The following is a 15,512-nucleotide window of genomic DNA, read 5'->3' on the forward strand; positions in this document are numbered from 1 at the left end:
GTGTGTGTGTGTGTGTGTGTGTGTGTGTGTGTGTGTGTGTGTGTGTGTGTGTGTGTGTGTGTGTGTGTGTGTGTGTGTGTGTGTGTGTGTGTGTGTGTGTGTGTGTGTGTGTGTGTGTGTGTGTGTGTGTGTGTGTGTGAGATAGTGGATGACTGATGTGTATATAAGTGGCTGTGTGGTTGAGGGTGAATGTGTTTTTAAATGGAGTATAAAATATATATACTACACAGTTGCGCAAGGACAATGTGTTCTGTTGTACAGTCACACACGTGTGATTTTATATAAACTGTCAAAACCTGAAAGAGATTCTATTTTTGTTTTTGATGTTGCATTGACATGTGTAGGACTCCGGGTGTAGCTGTGACAGCAGAGACTACCAATAAAATAATAACGGGGAACACATCTGTCTGGTTGATTGACACACGCACACAAACGCAAACACACCTGAACTGTATACAGCAAATCAAATTAGTGTCACTAACTGAAACATACACACTGACACCAACACAACAGATTATATGAGAAGTTTTAAGTATTTCAAAGTCATTATTTAATAAGACAATGTACAAAAATACTGGGCTGTTAGGTGGGGCTGTTACAGGTGAAGCAGGGGAGATAAACTTTCGACTTTCACCCATTGCATGGTAATTAAAACCTAAACCTTTCAATGTTGCTAAACAATCCCAAGCCATCTGCAAAATCCAATTTTCTAGATTTAGGGTTAGGGGTGATCAGAATGCTTGTGCAAGGTCAAAAGATAGGAGTGGAGGTGGGGGAGGGTGGTGGTGGAGGGCATGTGGAAGACTGGTATTAGGGTAAGGAAGGTGGGGGTGAGGCAAGGGGGACATGTGGGGAGATGGTTGGGGGGGTAGGTTTACACGGGTTTGTTGGAGAGTGGTCTGGGTTCTCAGTTGTTGAGGATCTGTCGGGGTCGTCCATAACTCATGCCCTGCTGGGAAGCCCCCTTATTGGTTCCCATCTGTAAGCCAATCACATTCTTCCCCTCTTTCAGCTGGTCATCGCTGAAGTCCCGCCTGTTCTCCTGGGCTTTCCTACAAGGGAACATTGGAAATGGATTTAAAACAGACTTGCTCTAAACTTCTGCATAGAAAAAAAACAGGAGTTGATAGGATCTCCCTGTTCAAACAGACACCGTCCATCAGGTTACAGCATGCTTGCAGAGGAACACACACCAAATACTATGGTCACTGTGTCCCGCAATGAGGTCATAGCTGCAGGGTCATGTGACTCACTTGAAGAACCAGTTGGGGTCTCCGCGGTAGGTTCCATCCTCCTTGGTGACGGCCAGACTGCCCAGCGCCATCAGGGTCCGCTGAACCGCTGCCAGGTCCTTCCCTGGAATCAAACCACAGGCCCAGTCAGGGACACGACATACCAAGTCCTTACAGGTACCTAGGTCTTGTGTTCTGGGTAGGGTGAGGGTGTGTGTGTGTGTGTGTGCCTTGGTTATGACCTTCCCAGAGGTCCACGGTCTGGAACATGTCTGTCTTGGTGACCCCGTAGCGCTCAGCACTGCTCAGGAACTGGGAGATCTGCTCCATCTGCTTGAAGGCCATGGGGGAACTCTGGATCTTCTTCACAGGCTTGTCTCCGTCATACAGGCTGTTGATAAGCTCACAGAGGACCTGGGGGACAGAGAGGGAGCGAAGGAGAGATGGAAAGAGAGAGGGAATGAGGAGAGATAGGGGGAGAAGGAGAGGAGGGGGAGAGGATGGAGAGAGCGAGACAGGGACATACAGAACAACGAGCAGATACTTTCATTAGACACTGGATGATTTCCAGTTCAAATCCCTCGAGCCGGGCTCATCCCTCTACTCTCTAACGTGTGTTTGTAAGTGAGCTGTTTAAGATGTTGGGTGGTCCGGCAGGCCCACTCACACATCCGTCCTTCAGCCAGGCCTGGAAACCCAGCTTGCCCTCCTCTGGCCTGGCCACCCCGGAGCCACACTGGGCCACAATCCACTCCACCAGCATGACCTCCAGCTCCGGGTCGTACTTCTTATCGATCTTATCCTGGACCTGACGGCTCATGCCATATGATGGACCCTTGTTGGCCATGCCCGCTCCTTGCTGGACAGGGGGAAGGGGAGGGGGAAAGAAAGAGAGAGCGGGATGGAGGGGAGGGAGGGAAGAGGCAGTGGGGAGGAATTGAGGAAAGAGATGATAGGAGGGTGAGAGTAGAGAGGATGTCAAAACAAAAGCAAAATGTCAGTTTTGCCGGGGTTACATGTGGAGTTGTCGATCTACAATGTACTGTAAGTCTCTCCTGGCTGGGGCAGCATGAATACAGCCTTCTCCTGCTCTTACCTCTCAAGTGGCTCCATTAGATTGTGGACAGAAAGAAAGACTAGGAAAATAGTCAACATCACCTGACCCTGATCTATGACAGCATAACACAAGTCTCAACCATGCAGTATTTGTGTCTAACAAGTAAATGATGACCTTGTATGACCTGGTATGTGGCCTGGTTCTGCTATGTACTCAATACATTTCAACATCGGGCAAAAACAGGCATCACTGTCATGGCATATTCAGCAGCTCTGTGAGAACAGGCAGACTCACATGCCCACACATGCAAATGACTCTGGACAGTGTGTACGTTCACAAACACGTACACACAGAAACACACTCACATACGTGTATAGAAACGTAGATACAGACATATGTGAAGAGCAGTGTGTTTGAAAAGGAGTGTATACACTCACAATACCCAGCACAGCATATTAACCCAACATCAGATGGCACTGCCTGTCTCCGAATGAGCATCACTTCAGTCCACTTTGATCCAAATCATGCTATCGAGGTTGGCTGAGCCAAAGTGATGCACAATGGGAGCTCTTTTATCAGCAAGCTCTCTCTCTCTCTCTCTCTCTCTCTCTCTCTCTCTCTCTCTCTCTCTCTCTCTCTCTCTCTCTCTCTCTCTCTCTCTCTCTCTCTCTCACACACACACACACATACACACTCTTACTGCTTTACAGACACCATTGCTTGTGCAAAACAAGTTTGTCTTTTTTTCTATTTGCTTAGGGGCCAGGTAGCAGAGCGAAGCCCATATCAATGCACAGCCTTTAGCTCTGTCACCTGTGCTGCCATCTCGATGTCAGGTCACCACGTCTGCCTGTAGGTCAAAGGTTAGAGGTTACACTTTACACGGCCTTGAAGGTCACCTTGATGCTGCTTTCTGATTGTAAAAACTACACCTGGAAGTCGCATTCCTCCCGGTATTTCATTGAATGTTACCGTGGGTTATCCATTCATTCTACCACAGACTCCGGAGCCATCAGAGATGGTTGCCCGTGACAACAGTAAAACAGTAACAGCAAAAGATGCCTGAACCCACATATTTAAAAGGTAGAAAACTTTGAGCAAGTGACCACTCGAACTCGCTACTTTATTCTAAATCTACTCATCTACTTCAGAATTTGCTTTAAATTCAATCAGAACCCCTCTATCCAGGCCCAGGGGTTGGGTTTGACTTCTTGGCATCATTGTGGGAGGAGGTAACCAACCGACAAAGCCAGGGCGTTGGTTTGTGCCGGGCTGGGTGGCTGGTATGCCAGGCTGGGAGCCGTGTCAGGGCTGGAGGGGATGACTGCTGCCAGTCCAACACTGGGTGCTGACAGGGAGCTTGATGCCATTGTGAGAGTAAATACACCAGGGCTGTGAGGCCTCCAGATGTACAGGCCAGGTTACACTAACACACCTGTCCTCTCCCAGGGGGTTATTGACAGATCCCACACATGAAATACCCCCCCCCCCCCCTCCCACACACACACAAACACACACTGCGCTGCCATTATACAGACATTAGTGTGGAAGGCTGCTGTGTCATCATGTTTGGCAGTCATACACAGAGTAGCAGCTTATCAGGGTTGTCATGGGACCTCCGTTCTCTCTGTGGATATACCCTCACTCACACCGCTCTACCACCCTCCCCACCTTACATCTCCCCCTACCTCCCCTAACCCCTTCAATTACTGGCCTATTTACCCTCAGCCTGCCCCTCTACCCTTCTTCTCACCATCCTTTGACTCCTCCCTGGCCCTCTAATTCATCTTCAATTCCTTCCTTCCTATCCTCAGACCCTCTTTGCCTCTTCTGTCTTTGTCAGCCCTTCTCTTGTCCTCTGTCCTCTCTGCTCCTCCCTTCCCTCCAGTCTGTCTGTGTTCCTGCGTACAGTCCTACAAGGGCCCTCTGGGACCCAGTTTTACGCCTGGTATTAATCTGCTGTGTGACCTCTGAGGTCAGGTTGGAACCAATGCTCTTTACTCAGACTGTATTGCAATCAGGCCTCTGTGCGTGTGTGTGTGTCTGGATGCGTGTGCGTGTGTGCGTGTGTGCGTGCATGTGTGACTAAGTATAATAGAACAATTACATCATCACTCTTCTGTCCAATCATGTCTGTTAGTCCACTGTGTTTTTGCCTCGCCATGGCAACCCAGTTGGCTACCACCCCTTAAAAACAGGAAGTCGTTGGGCTCCAGTCTCTCAACTGAAACTTCAATGCCAATAAGTAAGTTTAGCCCAGCAGTTGCCCCCGGGGTCATCATTTAGCTTGGTCTAAAAACAATATATATCTTTTTTTCTATTTTAGCCTAGCCCAGCCTAGTCTAGCCTAGTATAGCCCAGTCTAACCTAGCCTACTAGTTCTGCTCTGCCTCAGGAAGGGAAGTGCAGCTCGCCTTATCTGCCCGTGCTGCTGGTCAGCAGCTCCTCAGGGAGTTTGGCTTCTGCTACTGTTGGAACGCTAACTGCTAAAGCAGCTCCAGCTGTCTCCTTTCTTCACTCCTTCTCACGCTTATCTAATCTCAACACTTCTTTCAATTCACAGACAGCAGGACTGTTAATCTGACCTGGCTGTTTTTGGCCGCTCAAACACAATTTTCCACCCTCTTTTCCAAATGTTGTTGTTATCTTCGACCGTACTTTCACTGGTTGACATGGCCCGCTGGGACATGAAGCTGTGTAGTTTAGTGTGCTTAGGGGATGACTGTTGGAAGCAGGCCCATGCATCATAACTATATCAAGGTTTCTGAGGTACAGTTGTCTCTCTCTCTTTCTGTCTCTGTCTCTCTCTCACTGTATCTTTGTCTATCATCTCTCAGTGTGTCTCTTTCTCTCTCTGTCTCTCTGTATTTTGTGTGTGCATTTGTGTGTGTGTATGCTTCAGCATGTGTAGCACTTGTCTCCATTAGTCATGATGTCGTTCTGCTAGCTCCTGGATCTTCAGTGCAGCTCCATGTAAGGCAGTCCTCATTTACCAAAGCAAACTGAAGTATGCAAGTTAGTCAGCAGCAGGAGGGGCCTCTGCCTCTCATCTCCTCTGTAAACATCAGCTCCTCCCTCTAAATCACCTCAGCTGCTCCCTGTGGTCCCTCTACATCTCCACAGACAGAAATCAGCTACAGTACCACACACAGACTAGCTACTTGAACGTAAAACGTTTGATTCGTGACTAACAATTGGTGAATATAGGGCTGATCCATTTGTGTCCTTGCATTGTCAAATCAGGTACTCCCCAAGTATTTGTTCATGCCATCCTCAAACGGGACCTCTGTCACACTCTAACCACATACTGTGTCTTTCTGCACCTCTGTTTTTACCCAGACCCCCCCTGCCCCCTACCCCCCCCCCCTCACACACACACCCATACAATGATTGTGAGACACTTGATAAAGAGAAATATCCTGCGCAGTTGAATTATTGCAATGATTCAGTTCAAGACAAACATTTAGGGTTAGGGTTAGGGAGACTAAAAAGCTGCAGTGTTCAGGTAAAGTTCATGACCCTAGCCAAACACATTGTTCTGTGTTATGTTTTGTTACATATCCCAGGTCTAGCTTGTGAACACTTTACAGTTCAACAGCATTCTGTAAAGGTTGGTAACATGTCAAATGAATGGGTTGAGGCTAGAACTTGTTTGGTCCAAACCTGAAGGTACAGGTTCTATCCCTGTCCAAGAGTTCTAGAACTAACTGGAGGTTCTAACTTGATCTAAACATCAACATGGTCCAAACAGGTTCATACTCCACAAAAAACTCCTCAAAGAAACGTACACAATGTAGCTTCCGGTATTGTCTTAATGATGTTGGATTGTACACTGAAAGACATGGGACCACACCAGGCAAAAACTGACCAGGCTAGACCAGACCAGGCTAGACCAGACCAGGCTAGACCAGGCCAAAGTCACATACTAATTTACACTGAACCAATCCACCAGACTGACAACCTCCTATCTCCTGTTATTCACACTGTACTCCAGCCTGTGAAGAGAAGTAAAGAGAGATACTCACTGTGTGTAAGGATGGAAGAAGAGTCTTTTCTCTGCAGGAGTCAGGGCGAGAGTATGTATGTGTGTTCCCGTGTGTGTTGAGGTGAAGGAGTGTTTGTATTCGTCTCGTCCAGACAGAGTCCCTCCTTCAATAGTTGACGACTTAAAAGGATCAGACCAGGAGAATGACTTCACCACTTCAGTCTGGGGGAGAGAGAGAAAGAGAGGGAAGGAAAGGGAAGGAGAGAGGGATGGAGGGAGGGAGCAAGGGAAAAGGAAACTTTATCCTTAAAAGGGCATGCCCTTTAAGCTTTTTTCTGGAACCCTCTCTCTCTGTTTCTCTTTGTGTAATTCTCTCTCTGTATCGCTCTCTGTCTCCTTTAGTTTCTCTCTCTTGTCTTCACTCTCTTTCTCTCTCCATCTCTCTCTCCTTCATCTGTAGTTTTAAACACTCCATCTCTCTCTCTTTCTCTTTCTCTCTCTTTTCTCTCTCTCTCTCTCTCTCTCTCTCTCTCTCTCTCTTTTCTCTCTCTCTCTCTCTCTCTCTCTCTCTCTCTCTCTCTCTGTCTAGTAAAAAAGTCACAGCCATATTAGGTCAGGCCTGCTCCACAGACAAAGAGAAGGGAAAAGGAGAGGAGGGGAGGAGAGAGGAGAGGAAGCAAGCTGCCAGCAGGCTTCAGTTTGGTCAGCAGGAATTCTCTCCATACCTCACCACACCAGGCCTCCAGCCCGCGCCAGGAGAAAGAAGGATGAAAGGATGGAAGGATACAGAGGGAGTGAAAGAATGCAACACATGAATCGAGAAAGACAAAAAGGATGAAGGGAAGTGTGTTGAATAAGCTAGTTTTGGTAAAGAAGGATGTTTCCACCACACACATTCCCTGGTTCTCAGGTTCCTGAAACCTGTTTTTTTTTATAGAACTGGAAGGAACATTATAGAGCAAGAAAGTACGGATTTGGAAATGGAGTATCCTTGAAAAGAAAAATGACAGTAGAAATGAGACTGGAGGAAGAGGTTGGTTAATTATGAGGAAAGGAATCACACTCTCACAGCTGATAACACCATTTATGTCCAAGATGCTCTTCGCCAGCTGGGCTTCTAAGTATGTGTGTGTGTGTACGTGTGTGTACGTGTATTATCACTGGTGAGACATGCCCGTTCTAATACTCCTCATAGCCAAACTCTCAGTGTGTGTGTGTGTGTGTGTGTGTGTGCGCATGTCCATCCCAATGTACCTCATCCAGGATGCTAACCAGATCCACTAACCCTGTCTCACATTCTCTCCAGCATATTTTCCTACAGTCTGTCGGTGTGTCTTATTCCTCCTCTGTGTTCATCATGTGTTAGTTACTGTAAACATGTTTCTCATGTTTATGGTTAGTCACTGTAAACATGATAAACATGTTTATGGTTAGTCACTGTAAACATGTTTATCATGTTTATGGTTAGTGACTGTAAACATGATAAACATGTTTATGGTTAGTTACTGTAAACATGGTTCTCATGTTTATGGTTAGTTTCTGTAATTTTTTTAATCATGTTTATGGTTAGTCACCGTAAACATGTTTATCATGTTTATGTTTAGTTACTGTAAACACGTTTATCATGTTTAGGGTTAGTCACTGTAAAAACATTTATCATGTTTATGGTTAGTCACTGTAAACATGTTTATCATGTTTATGGTTAGTTACTGTAAACATGTACATTCTGAAATGGGAACAGAGAGTCAACATGCAGGAAAATATTCTTGTTTCTGGCAAATGTATTTTGGGGTTTTGTTTGTCTTTGTCTTTTTGCAAATCTGTGTCTTTTTTTTGTGTTGTTCTGTTTTGTTTGTTGTTTATGTTTCATGTTTACAATAATCGAATACCACAGAGAGTGAATAACTTCGACCGACTCCAGATCCAGTTATCTATTCCACTATCTGGGATGATGTTGGCGAAGTCATGTTCAGACGTCCCCTGGTCACTCTGCAGGAATGACTGCTATGTCTCTGTTTATACACTCACACTCTGGAGACTTCAGATCGTAGTTTGTATATATGTGTGTGTGTGCATGGATATGTTCATGTGTGTCTGTGCATGTAAGTCCCATAGGTGTTGGTGGGTGAGTGAGTGAGCGTGGTGTGTGTGTGTTTGACACCAGCAGTGGTCCTCCTTCAGATGACTGTTTACATGACAGTGTGCGTTGCTCTCCCTAGGTGCTGCCATCACTCACCTCATGGAGACACACAGGACACTGTGTTTACAAGGCTTACCCCTGGCTGAAACACGTGATCCCAGCAAAGTCCTGTTAACATTTTGTGTTGTTGTTAATGCCCTCTGTCGATTAAGTAGCTAATAGAGTGCTCTAGTTTTGATTCCAGAAAAGTCTTCTTGGGTATAATAAGCATAACAACAATTTACAGAATCAGTCTAATTTATCCTGAAATGTTGAAGACCTTAGTAATAATAACCCCAGTGGACAAACATTCCGGATGTAACAAAACAGATTTTATTCATACAGGGAGACAATATCTCTTAACATGGAAGGTTCTGAAGAGTCGATATGTTGGTGTGTGTGCGTACAACATCTATATACCGGTACATGGGCTTTTTTCACGTGGGTGTAACAAGTACATACAATACAAGTTTATCTGTTTGTGTTTGTGTGTGTGTGTGTGTGCACACAATATCTGTGTGTGTGTGTGTGTATGTAAGTGTGTGTCTACTCCTCAGCCAGAGGGTACAGCAGGTATCCAGTGAAGGAGTTGCCGTTCATGTCTGTGTTCCCACACAGCATTCTTCCAGAGAACAGCTCCACGTACACCTGGTTGCCCCTGCGCAGGGACAGCAGGACCGTCTGGGTGCCGCTGTCCTCCTGGTCCTCGCGGTTGGCCTCCCACACACACGCCACCACCTGGCCGTCTTTCTTCAGCTGCACCTGGTGGTACAGCCGTGCGGTGGGGCTACCCACGTTGGAGTAGACCGACAAGGCGAAGGAGTAGAGGCCAGTGCGGGGGGCCGTGAACACCCCTGGAGGAAGCAGAGGGTTAGGGGAGAAGGGGGGCATGGTTGTGTGTGTATGTCTGTTTGTGTATGCGTGCGTGTGTGCATGGGTGTACTGCATGTGTGTACTGCATGTGTGTGTGTCTTACCCAGAGCAGGGTTGTATCCGTGTCCATCGTTGAGGGAGATGGAGGTGTAGGGGATAGGCACATTGCTGGTGTAGGGTCCAAAACATGTGGAACTGGACGGCATGGACGCTCTGAATGCTATCTTGCTGTTGTCTGATTCACACACACACATAAAGTGGGGTTCATTAGTTAAGAGCTGTGAGTGTGTGCACACTGGTGTGTGCATGGCCAGGTGTGTGTGTTACCACCGGCCAGGTGTGTGTGTGTTACCACCGGCCTGGTGTGTTACCATTGACCAGGTGTGTGTTTTACCACAGGCCATGTGTGTGTGCATGGCCAGGTGTGTGTCCTACCTGTGAGCTCACTGAGGTTTTCGTCCAGAGTGATCAGCTGCTGCCAGAGGTTCACCATCCTCATGAAGGTATGCTCCTCCAGCTGACACATATCGTTGGCCGCGCAGCAGCAGCCACGCTGGCGCTTGAAGGCACAGTCACAGTCCCAGTTCCCACAGGGCAGGGCACCGGGGTAGGTCACTGGGGGCGGGAGGGGAAGATGGGGAGGGGGTAGAAGAGGGGTCAGATGGGGGAGTGGTAAAGTGTGTGAGGGGAGATCGGAGGGAGAGGAGAGAGGGTGGTGGGAGTGTGGGATGGATGGTTGGAGCAGGGGTGTGGGGGGGGGGGGGAGGGTGGAGAAGGGGGACAAGGAGAAGGCAGAAGGGAAGTTGAGTTTGACAAGTCACACTTGATAGTTTGTGTCCAGGTCAACATATAAACTTGGGATGATGAAGCTGAAGAGGATGAGAGTGTCTCTTACGCGCTGCTTCTTTCATGATGTCGAACATTCCCGCTTCCACACTGACACAGAGACTTAGAATCCCCAAGAGGCAAAGAGCCGACACTTCAACTAGCTTCATGTTCTGAATCAAGATGTAGCCAAAAACACTCAGGATTAGATACAGAAAGATAGACACATAACCCTCTATGCGTTAGAGGACACACTTTTTCAGTTAGTATAACCCGGAAAGCTACAGGCAATTCTGTAAAGTAACATAAGTAGCAGAAAACTGATACACAGTTCCTTCACGAGAAGACGGCTTTAGTTAGAAAAGTGGCATGAAGCATTCCTAGAACAGTGGCATGTTTACCATACAAGTTAATGACCTCATGATTGGAATATTCTCAAATATTATGTTAAACTTCAAACAAGCACACAATTCATCATGATGTTCAAGTCCAAGTCTTAAAATTAAACTTCTCAAAGACTACTCATCTTGTGGAAAATTATATCCACTCCAGAATCCTCACCATGACATTATCTAATTAGACTGATTGACTCTGTCTAAACATCAAGCAATACCGATGCATACAGTACATACATACATACATACAGTCACACAGATTCTGCAGAACTTACTGTGATGCTGTAGGGAAACACTTCTTCTGCTTGCTGAGGGCCCAGTATGTGTGTGTGTGTGTGAAGGTGAGCAGACCTGGGAGCCCTTGGTCAGGTCTGCTGCAGTTTTATGCTGGGGGAGGTGTTGGTGCTTTACAGGTAGCCCTGCCCTCTGAATGAAGAAAGACAGAACACGTTCTCCTGTACACACACACACACACACACAAACACACACATCTCCTGTACACACAAAAATACACACACAAACGTATGCACACAAATTTCCTACACACACACACAAATGTGCTGACATATACACATATATCTTCTTTTCATACATAGACAGACACACACACACAAGGATACACACAGGGTCCCAAAGGAGAGCTCTGATCATGTTCAGCGATCAAGACAATCCTATTTCTTGCTATGCCCTCGGGCCATGAAAAGAAAGTTAAGAAAAAATATATCTCATATCTTTCTATCTGTCTGTTCAGTAAAGGACAATAGGTTTTAATATGACAGTAGTGTCTATTTTCCATCCTTCCCATGGATGCCAGGTTAGGTGGTACATGAGTGGATGGTTATAAAGGCCATTGTTGACAAGTTCTGGGATCCAATGGTGTCATTGGCGTGGAACAGGTTTATCAGTCAATCAGGGGTCCCTCATCACCTGGTTTGGTTCCCATACCTGAGGATGGGGCGGGGCTAGGTGCGGGTGTGGGAACAGGGAGGGGAGGGGGCATGGCCAAGCTGGCGGGTGCTGCAGCTGTCTGTTCAAATCTACACCACAACACACCCATCAATATTACCTTTTTTATTTACATTTAGTCATTTAGCAGACACTTTTATCCAAGGGATTTACCCATCTGAAGCATATTTTTCAATAAAAAAAATATTCAGACAATACGTGCTTTCTGTTGACTTTCAATCCCTGAAGTTTGATTGTTAACAGCTGAGGAAAGGTGACTGACTCCTGTCTCCAGGAGGGTGTTTGGGTTGGGCTGACAGGCTGGTCCCCTGGTGGTTGACCTGGTTCTTGTCGGGTTGATAACTATCAGGTTCCTGGCAGCCTTTTATCTTCAGGTTGGAGGACAGATAGAGGAAACATCATTCACAATGTTTGTTTTTCGATGGAGATGGAGATGCACTGTATTGTATCTCCTGTTACAGTTTTTCTGGATCAAATGTCTCTTTATGACGACAACAGCAACAACAATAATCTTAGATAACTGCTGGAGATGGGAGATACAGAGAGGGAGTGTGGTTGCAGAAGGCCAGATACCAGATATGTTTACTGTTTTTTCTCCTCCCGATGTGACTGACATCCCCCCCCCCCCCCCCCCCCCCCATGCCTTGTCATAAATCGTTTGGTGTCTGCATGGGGGCTGAGACGTGCCGTCATCAGTTTCTAATGGTGCAGGTATCATCCTTGCCATTCAGTTGTTGATCTTTATAGAATGTATCCAAGATAAAAGGAGTGCTTAGATTATGTACATTTGATCGTGACTTTACTTGTGTCTTGTGATTGCAACTTGAATCAAATTAAACAAATGTGTACATTGTGTTGAAAATGGGACTTGTGGATGTTTGTGTATTTATTAGATCAAAATGTTACAGGAGTTATATATGTTGCATCAACAATAGACATCAGTCATATTGGAAGCACACCAGACCATTCGGATTGACACAGACCAAGACTCATATGACTTGCTTGGCCATGTGAAGAAGTCTTAAAGAATTACATTGTAGTTACGTCATTCCCTGTACCATTCCATGTACCCCTGGACAGTGATCTACTGTAATCCCCAGGATTATGGATTGCTATTTTATTTCATGGAAAATATTATACCAAATAAAGATGCAAAAACAAGACCAAGCAGATCTCAAATAATTGTCGAATAATCAAAATTTTATTTTCAGAAATTTTGAACACATGCAATTTTACTTGTTTTGTTACATTTGAAGTGAGAGCAGTATTGAGTGGGAAGGTAACAGGATTTTCCCTCAACAAAGATCCTCTGCAAGGTGATAAATCAGGATAGGGGAGGGGGGCATCTCAGTTCCTATAGGGCTGGAGGAGTGTGTGTGTGTGGGTGAGGGGGGGGGGGAGTGGGGAGGCTCTCATATTCACTTTAGCTGGGACTCCCCCACCACAGTCACAAAGAAGCAATACAGATGATAACAGTTCTAGTTCCCTAGACCCTCTAGCTTCCTGCAGATGCTGAACTGGGCGGAGCTTCCTTACAGGGGACACAAGAGACTAAGGTGGATGTAGGTAGTACAGGAAGTCCCCTGGGCGCTCGGCTCTCTTAGTCGGTGGCGTAGAGCAGGAAGCCGGTGAAGGTGTTGTAGTGGTTATCGTTGTCACACAGGTAGCAGCCGGCGGGCAGTGTGACGGACACCGTGTCTCCCGCGCTCAGCTGGACGGCAAGCACCACGGTGGCGCTGTCCTCCTGGTCCTGCATGTTGGTCTCGCTGAGCGCCGCCACCTGCTGCCCGTTCACCCTCAGGCTCACGCAGTCGGCCAGACTGGCGCCGGCAGCTCCTGCGTCGCTGTAGGCAGTGAGGGCCAGGCTGTAGACGCCGGAACGAGGCACGGTGAACACGCCGGTGTTGACGTTGTAGCCGTTGCCCAGGTTGATGAAAATGTGGGTGTAGACGAGAGTCATCGGGTCACGGTTGGGGCCCACACACTGGCGGGTGTCGGTGAGAGCCACGGAAAAGGCACTGCGGCTTGCTGACAGACGGAGGGAGGAAGGGAGAGAGAGAGAGAGAGAGAGAGAGAGAGAGAGAGAGAGAGAGAGAGAGAGAGAGAGAGAGAGAGAGAGGGAGGGAAGGAAGGCAGGGAGAGAGAAAGGAGGGGTGTGGGACACCGAAATGATAGGTCACATAATTTAACTGTCGGGCCAGTGAGGGTGACAGGTCATAGTATCAGGGGTCAGAGGTCAGGTATGACTGTGTGTGTGCATCCTCACCGCGGATGTTGTTGAGGACGTTCTGAGTTTTGACCAGGCCCTTCTCCAGCTCGTTCAGGGACATGTTGAAGAACTGCTCCATCTTGGCCATCTGTTTCTGCATCAGACAGCAGCCGCAGGATGACTGGTCCGTCAGGCACACTGGACACACACATGCACACACACACATGCACACACACACATGCACACACACAGATGCACACACACGTACGCACACACACATACGCACACACAAACAAACAAGCGGGCAGAACAAACAATAATAAACAAAAGTACAGGATGAGACCGTATAACAGTACTACAGAGACACACGTTGAAAATGATTTAACCACCTTGGTCAATACTCAACACACAACATTCACACACTTTTTCAGTCACACACACTCACCGTTCTCTGTGTTCGGGTCCAATGGGGTAGGAGCTGAAGGGCCATTCCAGGAGTATTTACTGTCCTGGGCCAAGGCAACCCCCAACACACACAGAAAAACCACAACTAGAAGAAATACACAGAGAAATATCAGGACTACATATCACACAGAAACACCATGAATATACAGTAAAATATCAAAAGTAACTCTGGACCCCTAAAATCATAATCATTCAGTCTGGGATCTTAGTCTAGTGTTCATCCTGCTAGTTTACAGTTTCTTTCTCTGTCTACCTGTCAGTAGATCTCTCAGCAACACTGACCCAGTTCAGACCCAACTGACCATTCTGGCCCAGTTCAGGCCCAGCTGACCAGAGCAGCACCAGTCGCCAGGGTCTCACCTCTCATGTTGACTCTGGGAGAACGCAGGCAGAAGATCTCTGACAGCAGGACGGATGGAGTGATAGACTGAAGGAGGGAGAGAGGCTGAGGATATAAACCCTGGCTAGACCCCACCTCCTACTGTGTCTCCTCCTGGGAGACTCTGCCCCACGGTCGGCTTTGTCCCCGCGTATGTGGGACAGCTATTGTGTGAGCGCGGTGCATGGATCCCTGCGTGTCTGGGGGCAGAGGCAGCGCATGGTCATTGTGTGTGTGAGGGAGAAGAGGGATCAGGTACAGCAGGGGACTCATCTCTGATCAGAAGACTGATAGCTGTTTCTGTTTATTACTGGGATACACAAGACTGAACTAATTCCCATCATTGACTGTTAGGGAGTGTGTGTGTGTGCATGTGTGCATGCAACTGGGTTGTGTTTTGGTAACAATGTGTTACCATGTCAAACTTTTAGTTTGTTCTACTTGAAAATAACACATGACACTTTAAACATTCACCCATCTACATCATGTGTATGATTTCTAAGTATTGGATAATACATTTTCGAATATTTCCAATATCAAACCTTGCAGGCATACAGTATAAATCAGCTGTTTGTAGCGGTCAACCATGAGGATGAGAAACAAGAGAGAGAATAAATGGAAGAGAAACATGTTCAATGAATAGATAGATGAGAAGAGAATTAAATTAGGTTGCAGAGATTGATAATATTCAAAGAACAGGGAAACAACCCTGTTGACCCTGAGTCAATAATAAGGAGGGAGAGACTTGGAAAGACAGATAAAAGGCAAAAGGGAGTCATTACTAAACCATGTGTTCCATGAACACAGTGCAGCAGATGAGTCAGCAACCAGGCCTACATCACCTTCTCAGCTGATACTGTTTACCTGACAGTTAACCCCAGATTAAAGACAGAGATTGTAACACTACACCATCAGTTTCCTGAGAAGGTTCATGGTGTTGTGCTGTT

At 46.8% G+C, this 15,512-nt stretch overlaps 3 protein-coding genes across 4 annotated transcripts; all 3 read right to left on the minus strand.

The window, feature by feature from the left end:
- Nucleotides 1-526: 526 nt before the first annotated feature.
- Nucleotides 527-6,503, minus strand: tagln (transgelin). Of its 2 annotated transcripts, XM_067246027.1 has the most exons (6): nt 6,315-6,503; nt 3,103-3,139; nt 1,900-2,091; nt 1,475-1,646; nt 1,254-1,356; nt 527-1,052 (listed from the first exon to the last, which is right to left on the minus strand). In XM_067246027.1, exons 2-6 carry the CDS (start codon nt 3,112-3,114, stop codon nt 908-910), a joined length of 624 nt encoding a protein of 207 aa, XP_067102128.1. In that variant the 5' UTR covers nt 3,115-3,139; nt 6,315-6,503; the 3' UTR covers nt 527-907. The 2 variants fall into 2 exon arrangements, with proteins under 2 accessions (XP_067102128.1, XP_067102129.1); XM_067246028.1 differs by lacking the exon at nt 3,103-3,139 and having other exon boundaries at nt 6,315-6,501.
- Nucleotides 6,504-8,770: 2,267 nt separating this feature from the next.
- cbln18 (cerebellin 18) lies at nt 8,771-10,887 on the minus strand. The gene is made up of 5 exons (XM_067246889.1): nt 10,822-10,887; nt 10,222-10,324; nt 9,762-9,941; nt 9,430-9,561; nt 8,771-9,307 (listed from the first exon to the last, which is right to left on the minus strand). Exons 2-5 carry the CDS (start codon nt 10,319-10,321, stop codon nt 9,000-9,002), a joined length of 720 nt encoding a protein of 239 aa, XP_067102990.1. The 5' UTR covers nt 10,322-10,324; nt 10,822-10,887; the 3' UTR covers nt 8,771-8,999.
- Nucleotides 10,888-12,726: 1,839 nt separating this feature from the next.
- Nucleotides 12,727-14,553, minus strand: cbln20 (cerebellin 20). The gene is made up of 4 exons (XM_067246664.1): nt 14,547-14,553; nt 14,167-14,271; nt 13,779-13,919; nt 12,727-13,540 (listed from the first exon to the last, which is right to left on the minus strand). Exons 1-4 carry the CDS (start codon nt 14,551-14,553, stop codon nt 13,113-13,115), a joined length of 681 nt encoding a protein of 226 aa, XP_067102765.1. The 3' UTR covers nt 12,727-13,112.
- Nucleotides 14,554-15,512: the final 959 nt, after the last annotated feature.

This window comes from Osmerus mordax, chromosome 11, assembly GCF_038355195.1.
Source record: "Osmerus mordax isolate fOsmMor3 chromosome 11, fOsmMor3.pri, whole genome shotgun sequence".
Taxonomy (NCBI): Eukaryota; Metazoa; Chordata; class Actinopteri; order Osmeriformes; family Osmeridae; genus Osmerus; species Osmerus mordax.

What these genes read in the sequence shown, in the direction of transcription:
- tagln (XM_067246027.1), bottom strand. An exon ending in GACCGTGGACCTCTGGGAAG is followed by an intron (nt 1,357 to 1,474) that starts GTCATAACCAAG and finishes GTTTGATTCCAG; the next exon opens with GGAAGGACCTGGCAGCGGTT. An exon ending in GACCCCAACTGGTTCTTCAA is followed by an intron (nt 1,053 to 1,253) that starts GTGAGTCACATG and finishes GTTCCCTTGTAG; the next exon opens with GAAAGCCCAGGAGAACAGGC.
- cbln18 (XM_067246889.1), bottom strand. Translation starts at nt 10,321, where the DNA reads ATGAAGCTAGTTGAAGTGTCGGCTCTTTGCCTCTTGGGGATTCTAAGT. An exon ending in AAACCTCAGTGAGCTCACAG is followed by an intron (nt 9,562 to 9,761) that starts GTAGGACACACA and finishes TGTGTGAATCAG; the next exon opens with ACAACAGCAAGATAGCATTC. An exon ending in CGGATACAACCCTGCTCTGG is followed by an intron (nt 9,308 to 9,429) that starts GTAAGACACACA and finishes TGCTTCCTCCAG; the next exon opens with GGGTGTTCACGGCCCCCCGC.
- cbln20 (XM_067246664.1), bottom strand. An exon ending in GGACCCGAACACAGAGAACG is followed by an intron (nt 13,920 to 14,166) that starts GTGAGTGTGTGT and finishes GTGTGTGTCCAG; the next exon opens with TGTGCCTGACGGACCAGTCA. An exon ending in CGTCCTCAACAACATCCGCG is followed by an intron (nt 13,541 to 13,778) that starts GTGAGGATGCAC and finishes TCCGTCTGTCAG; the next exon opens with CAAGCCGCAGTGCCTTTTCC.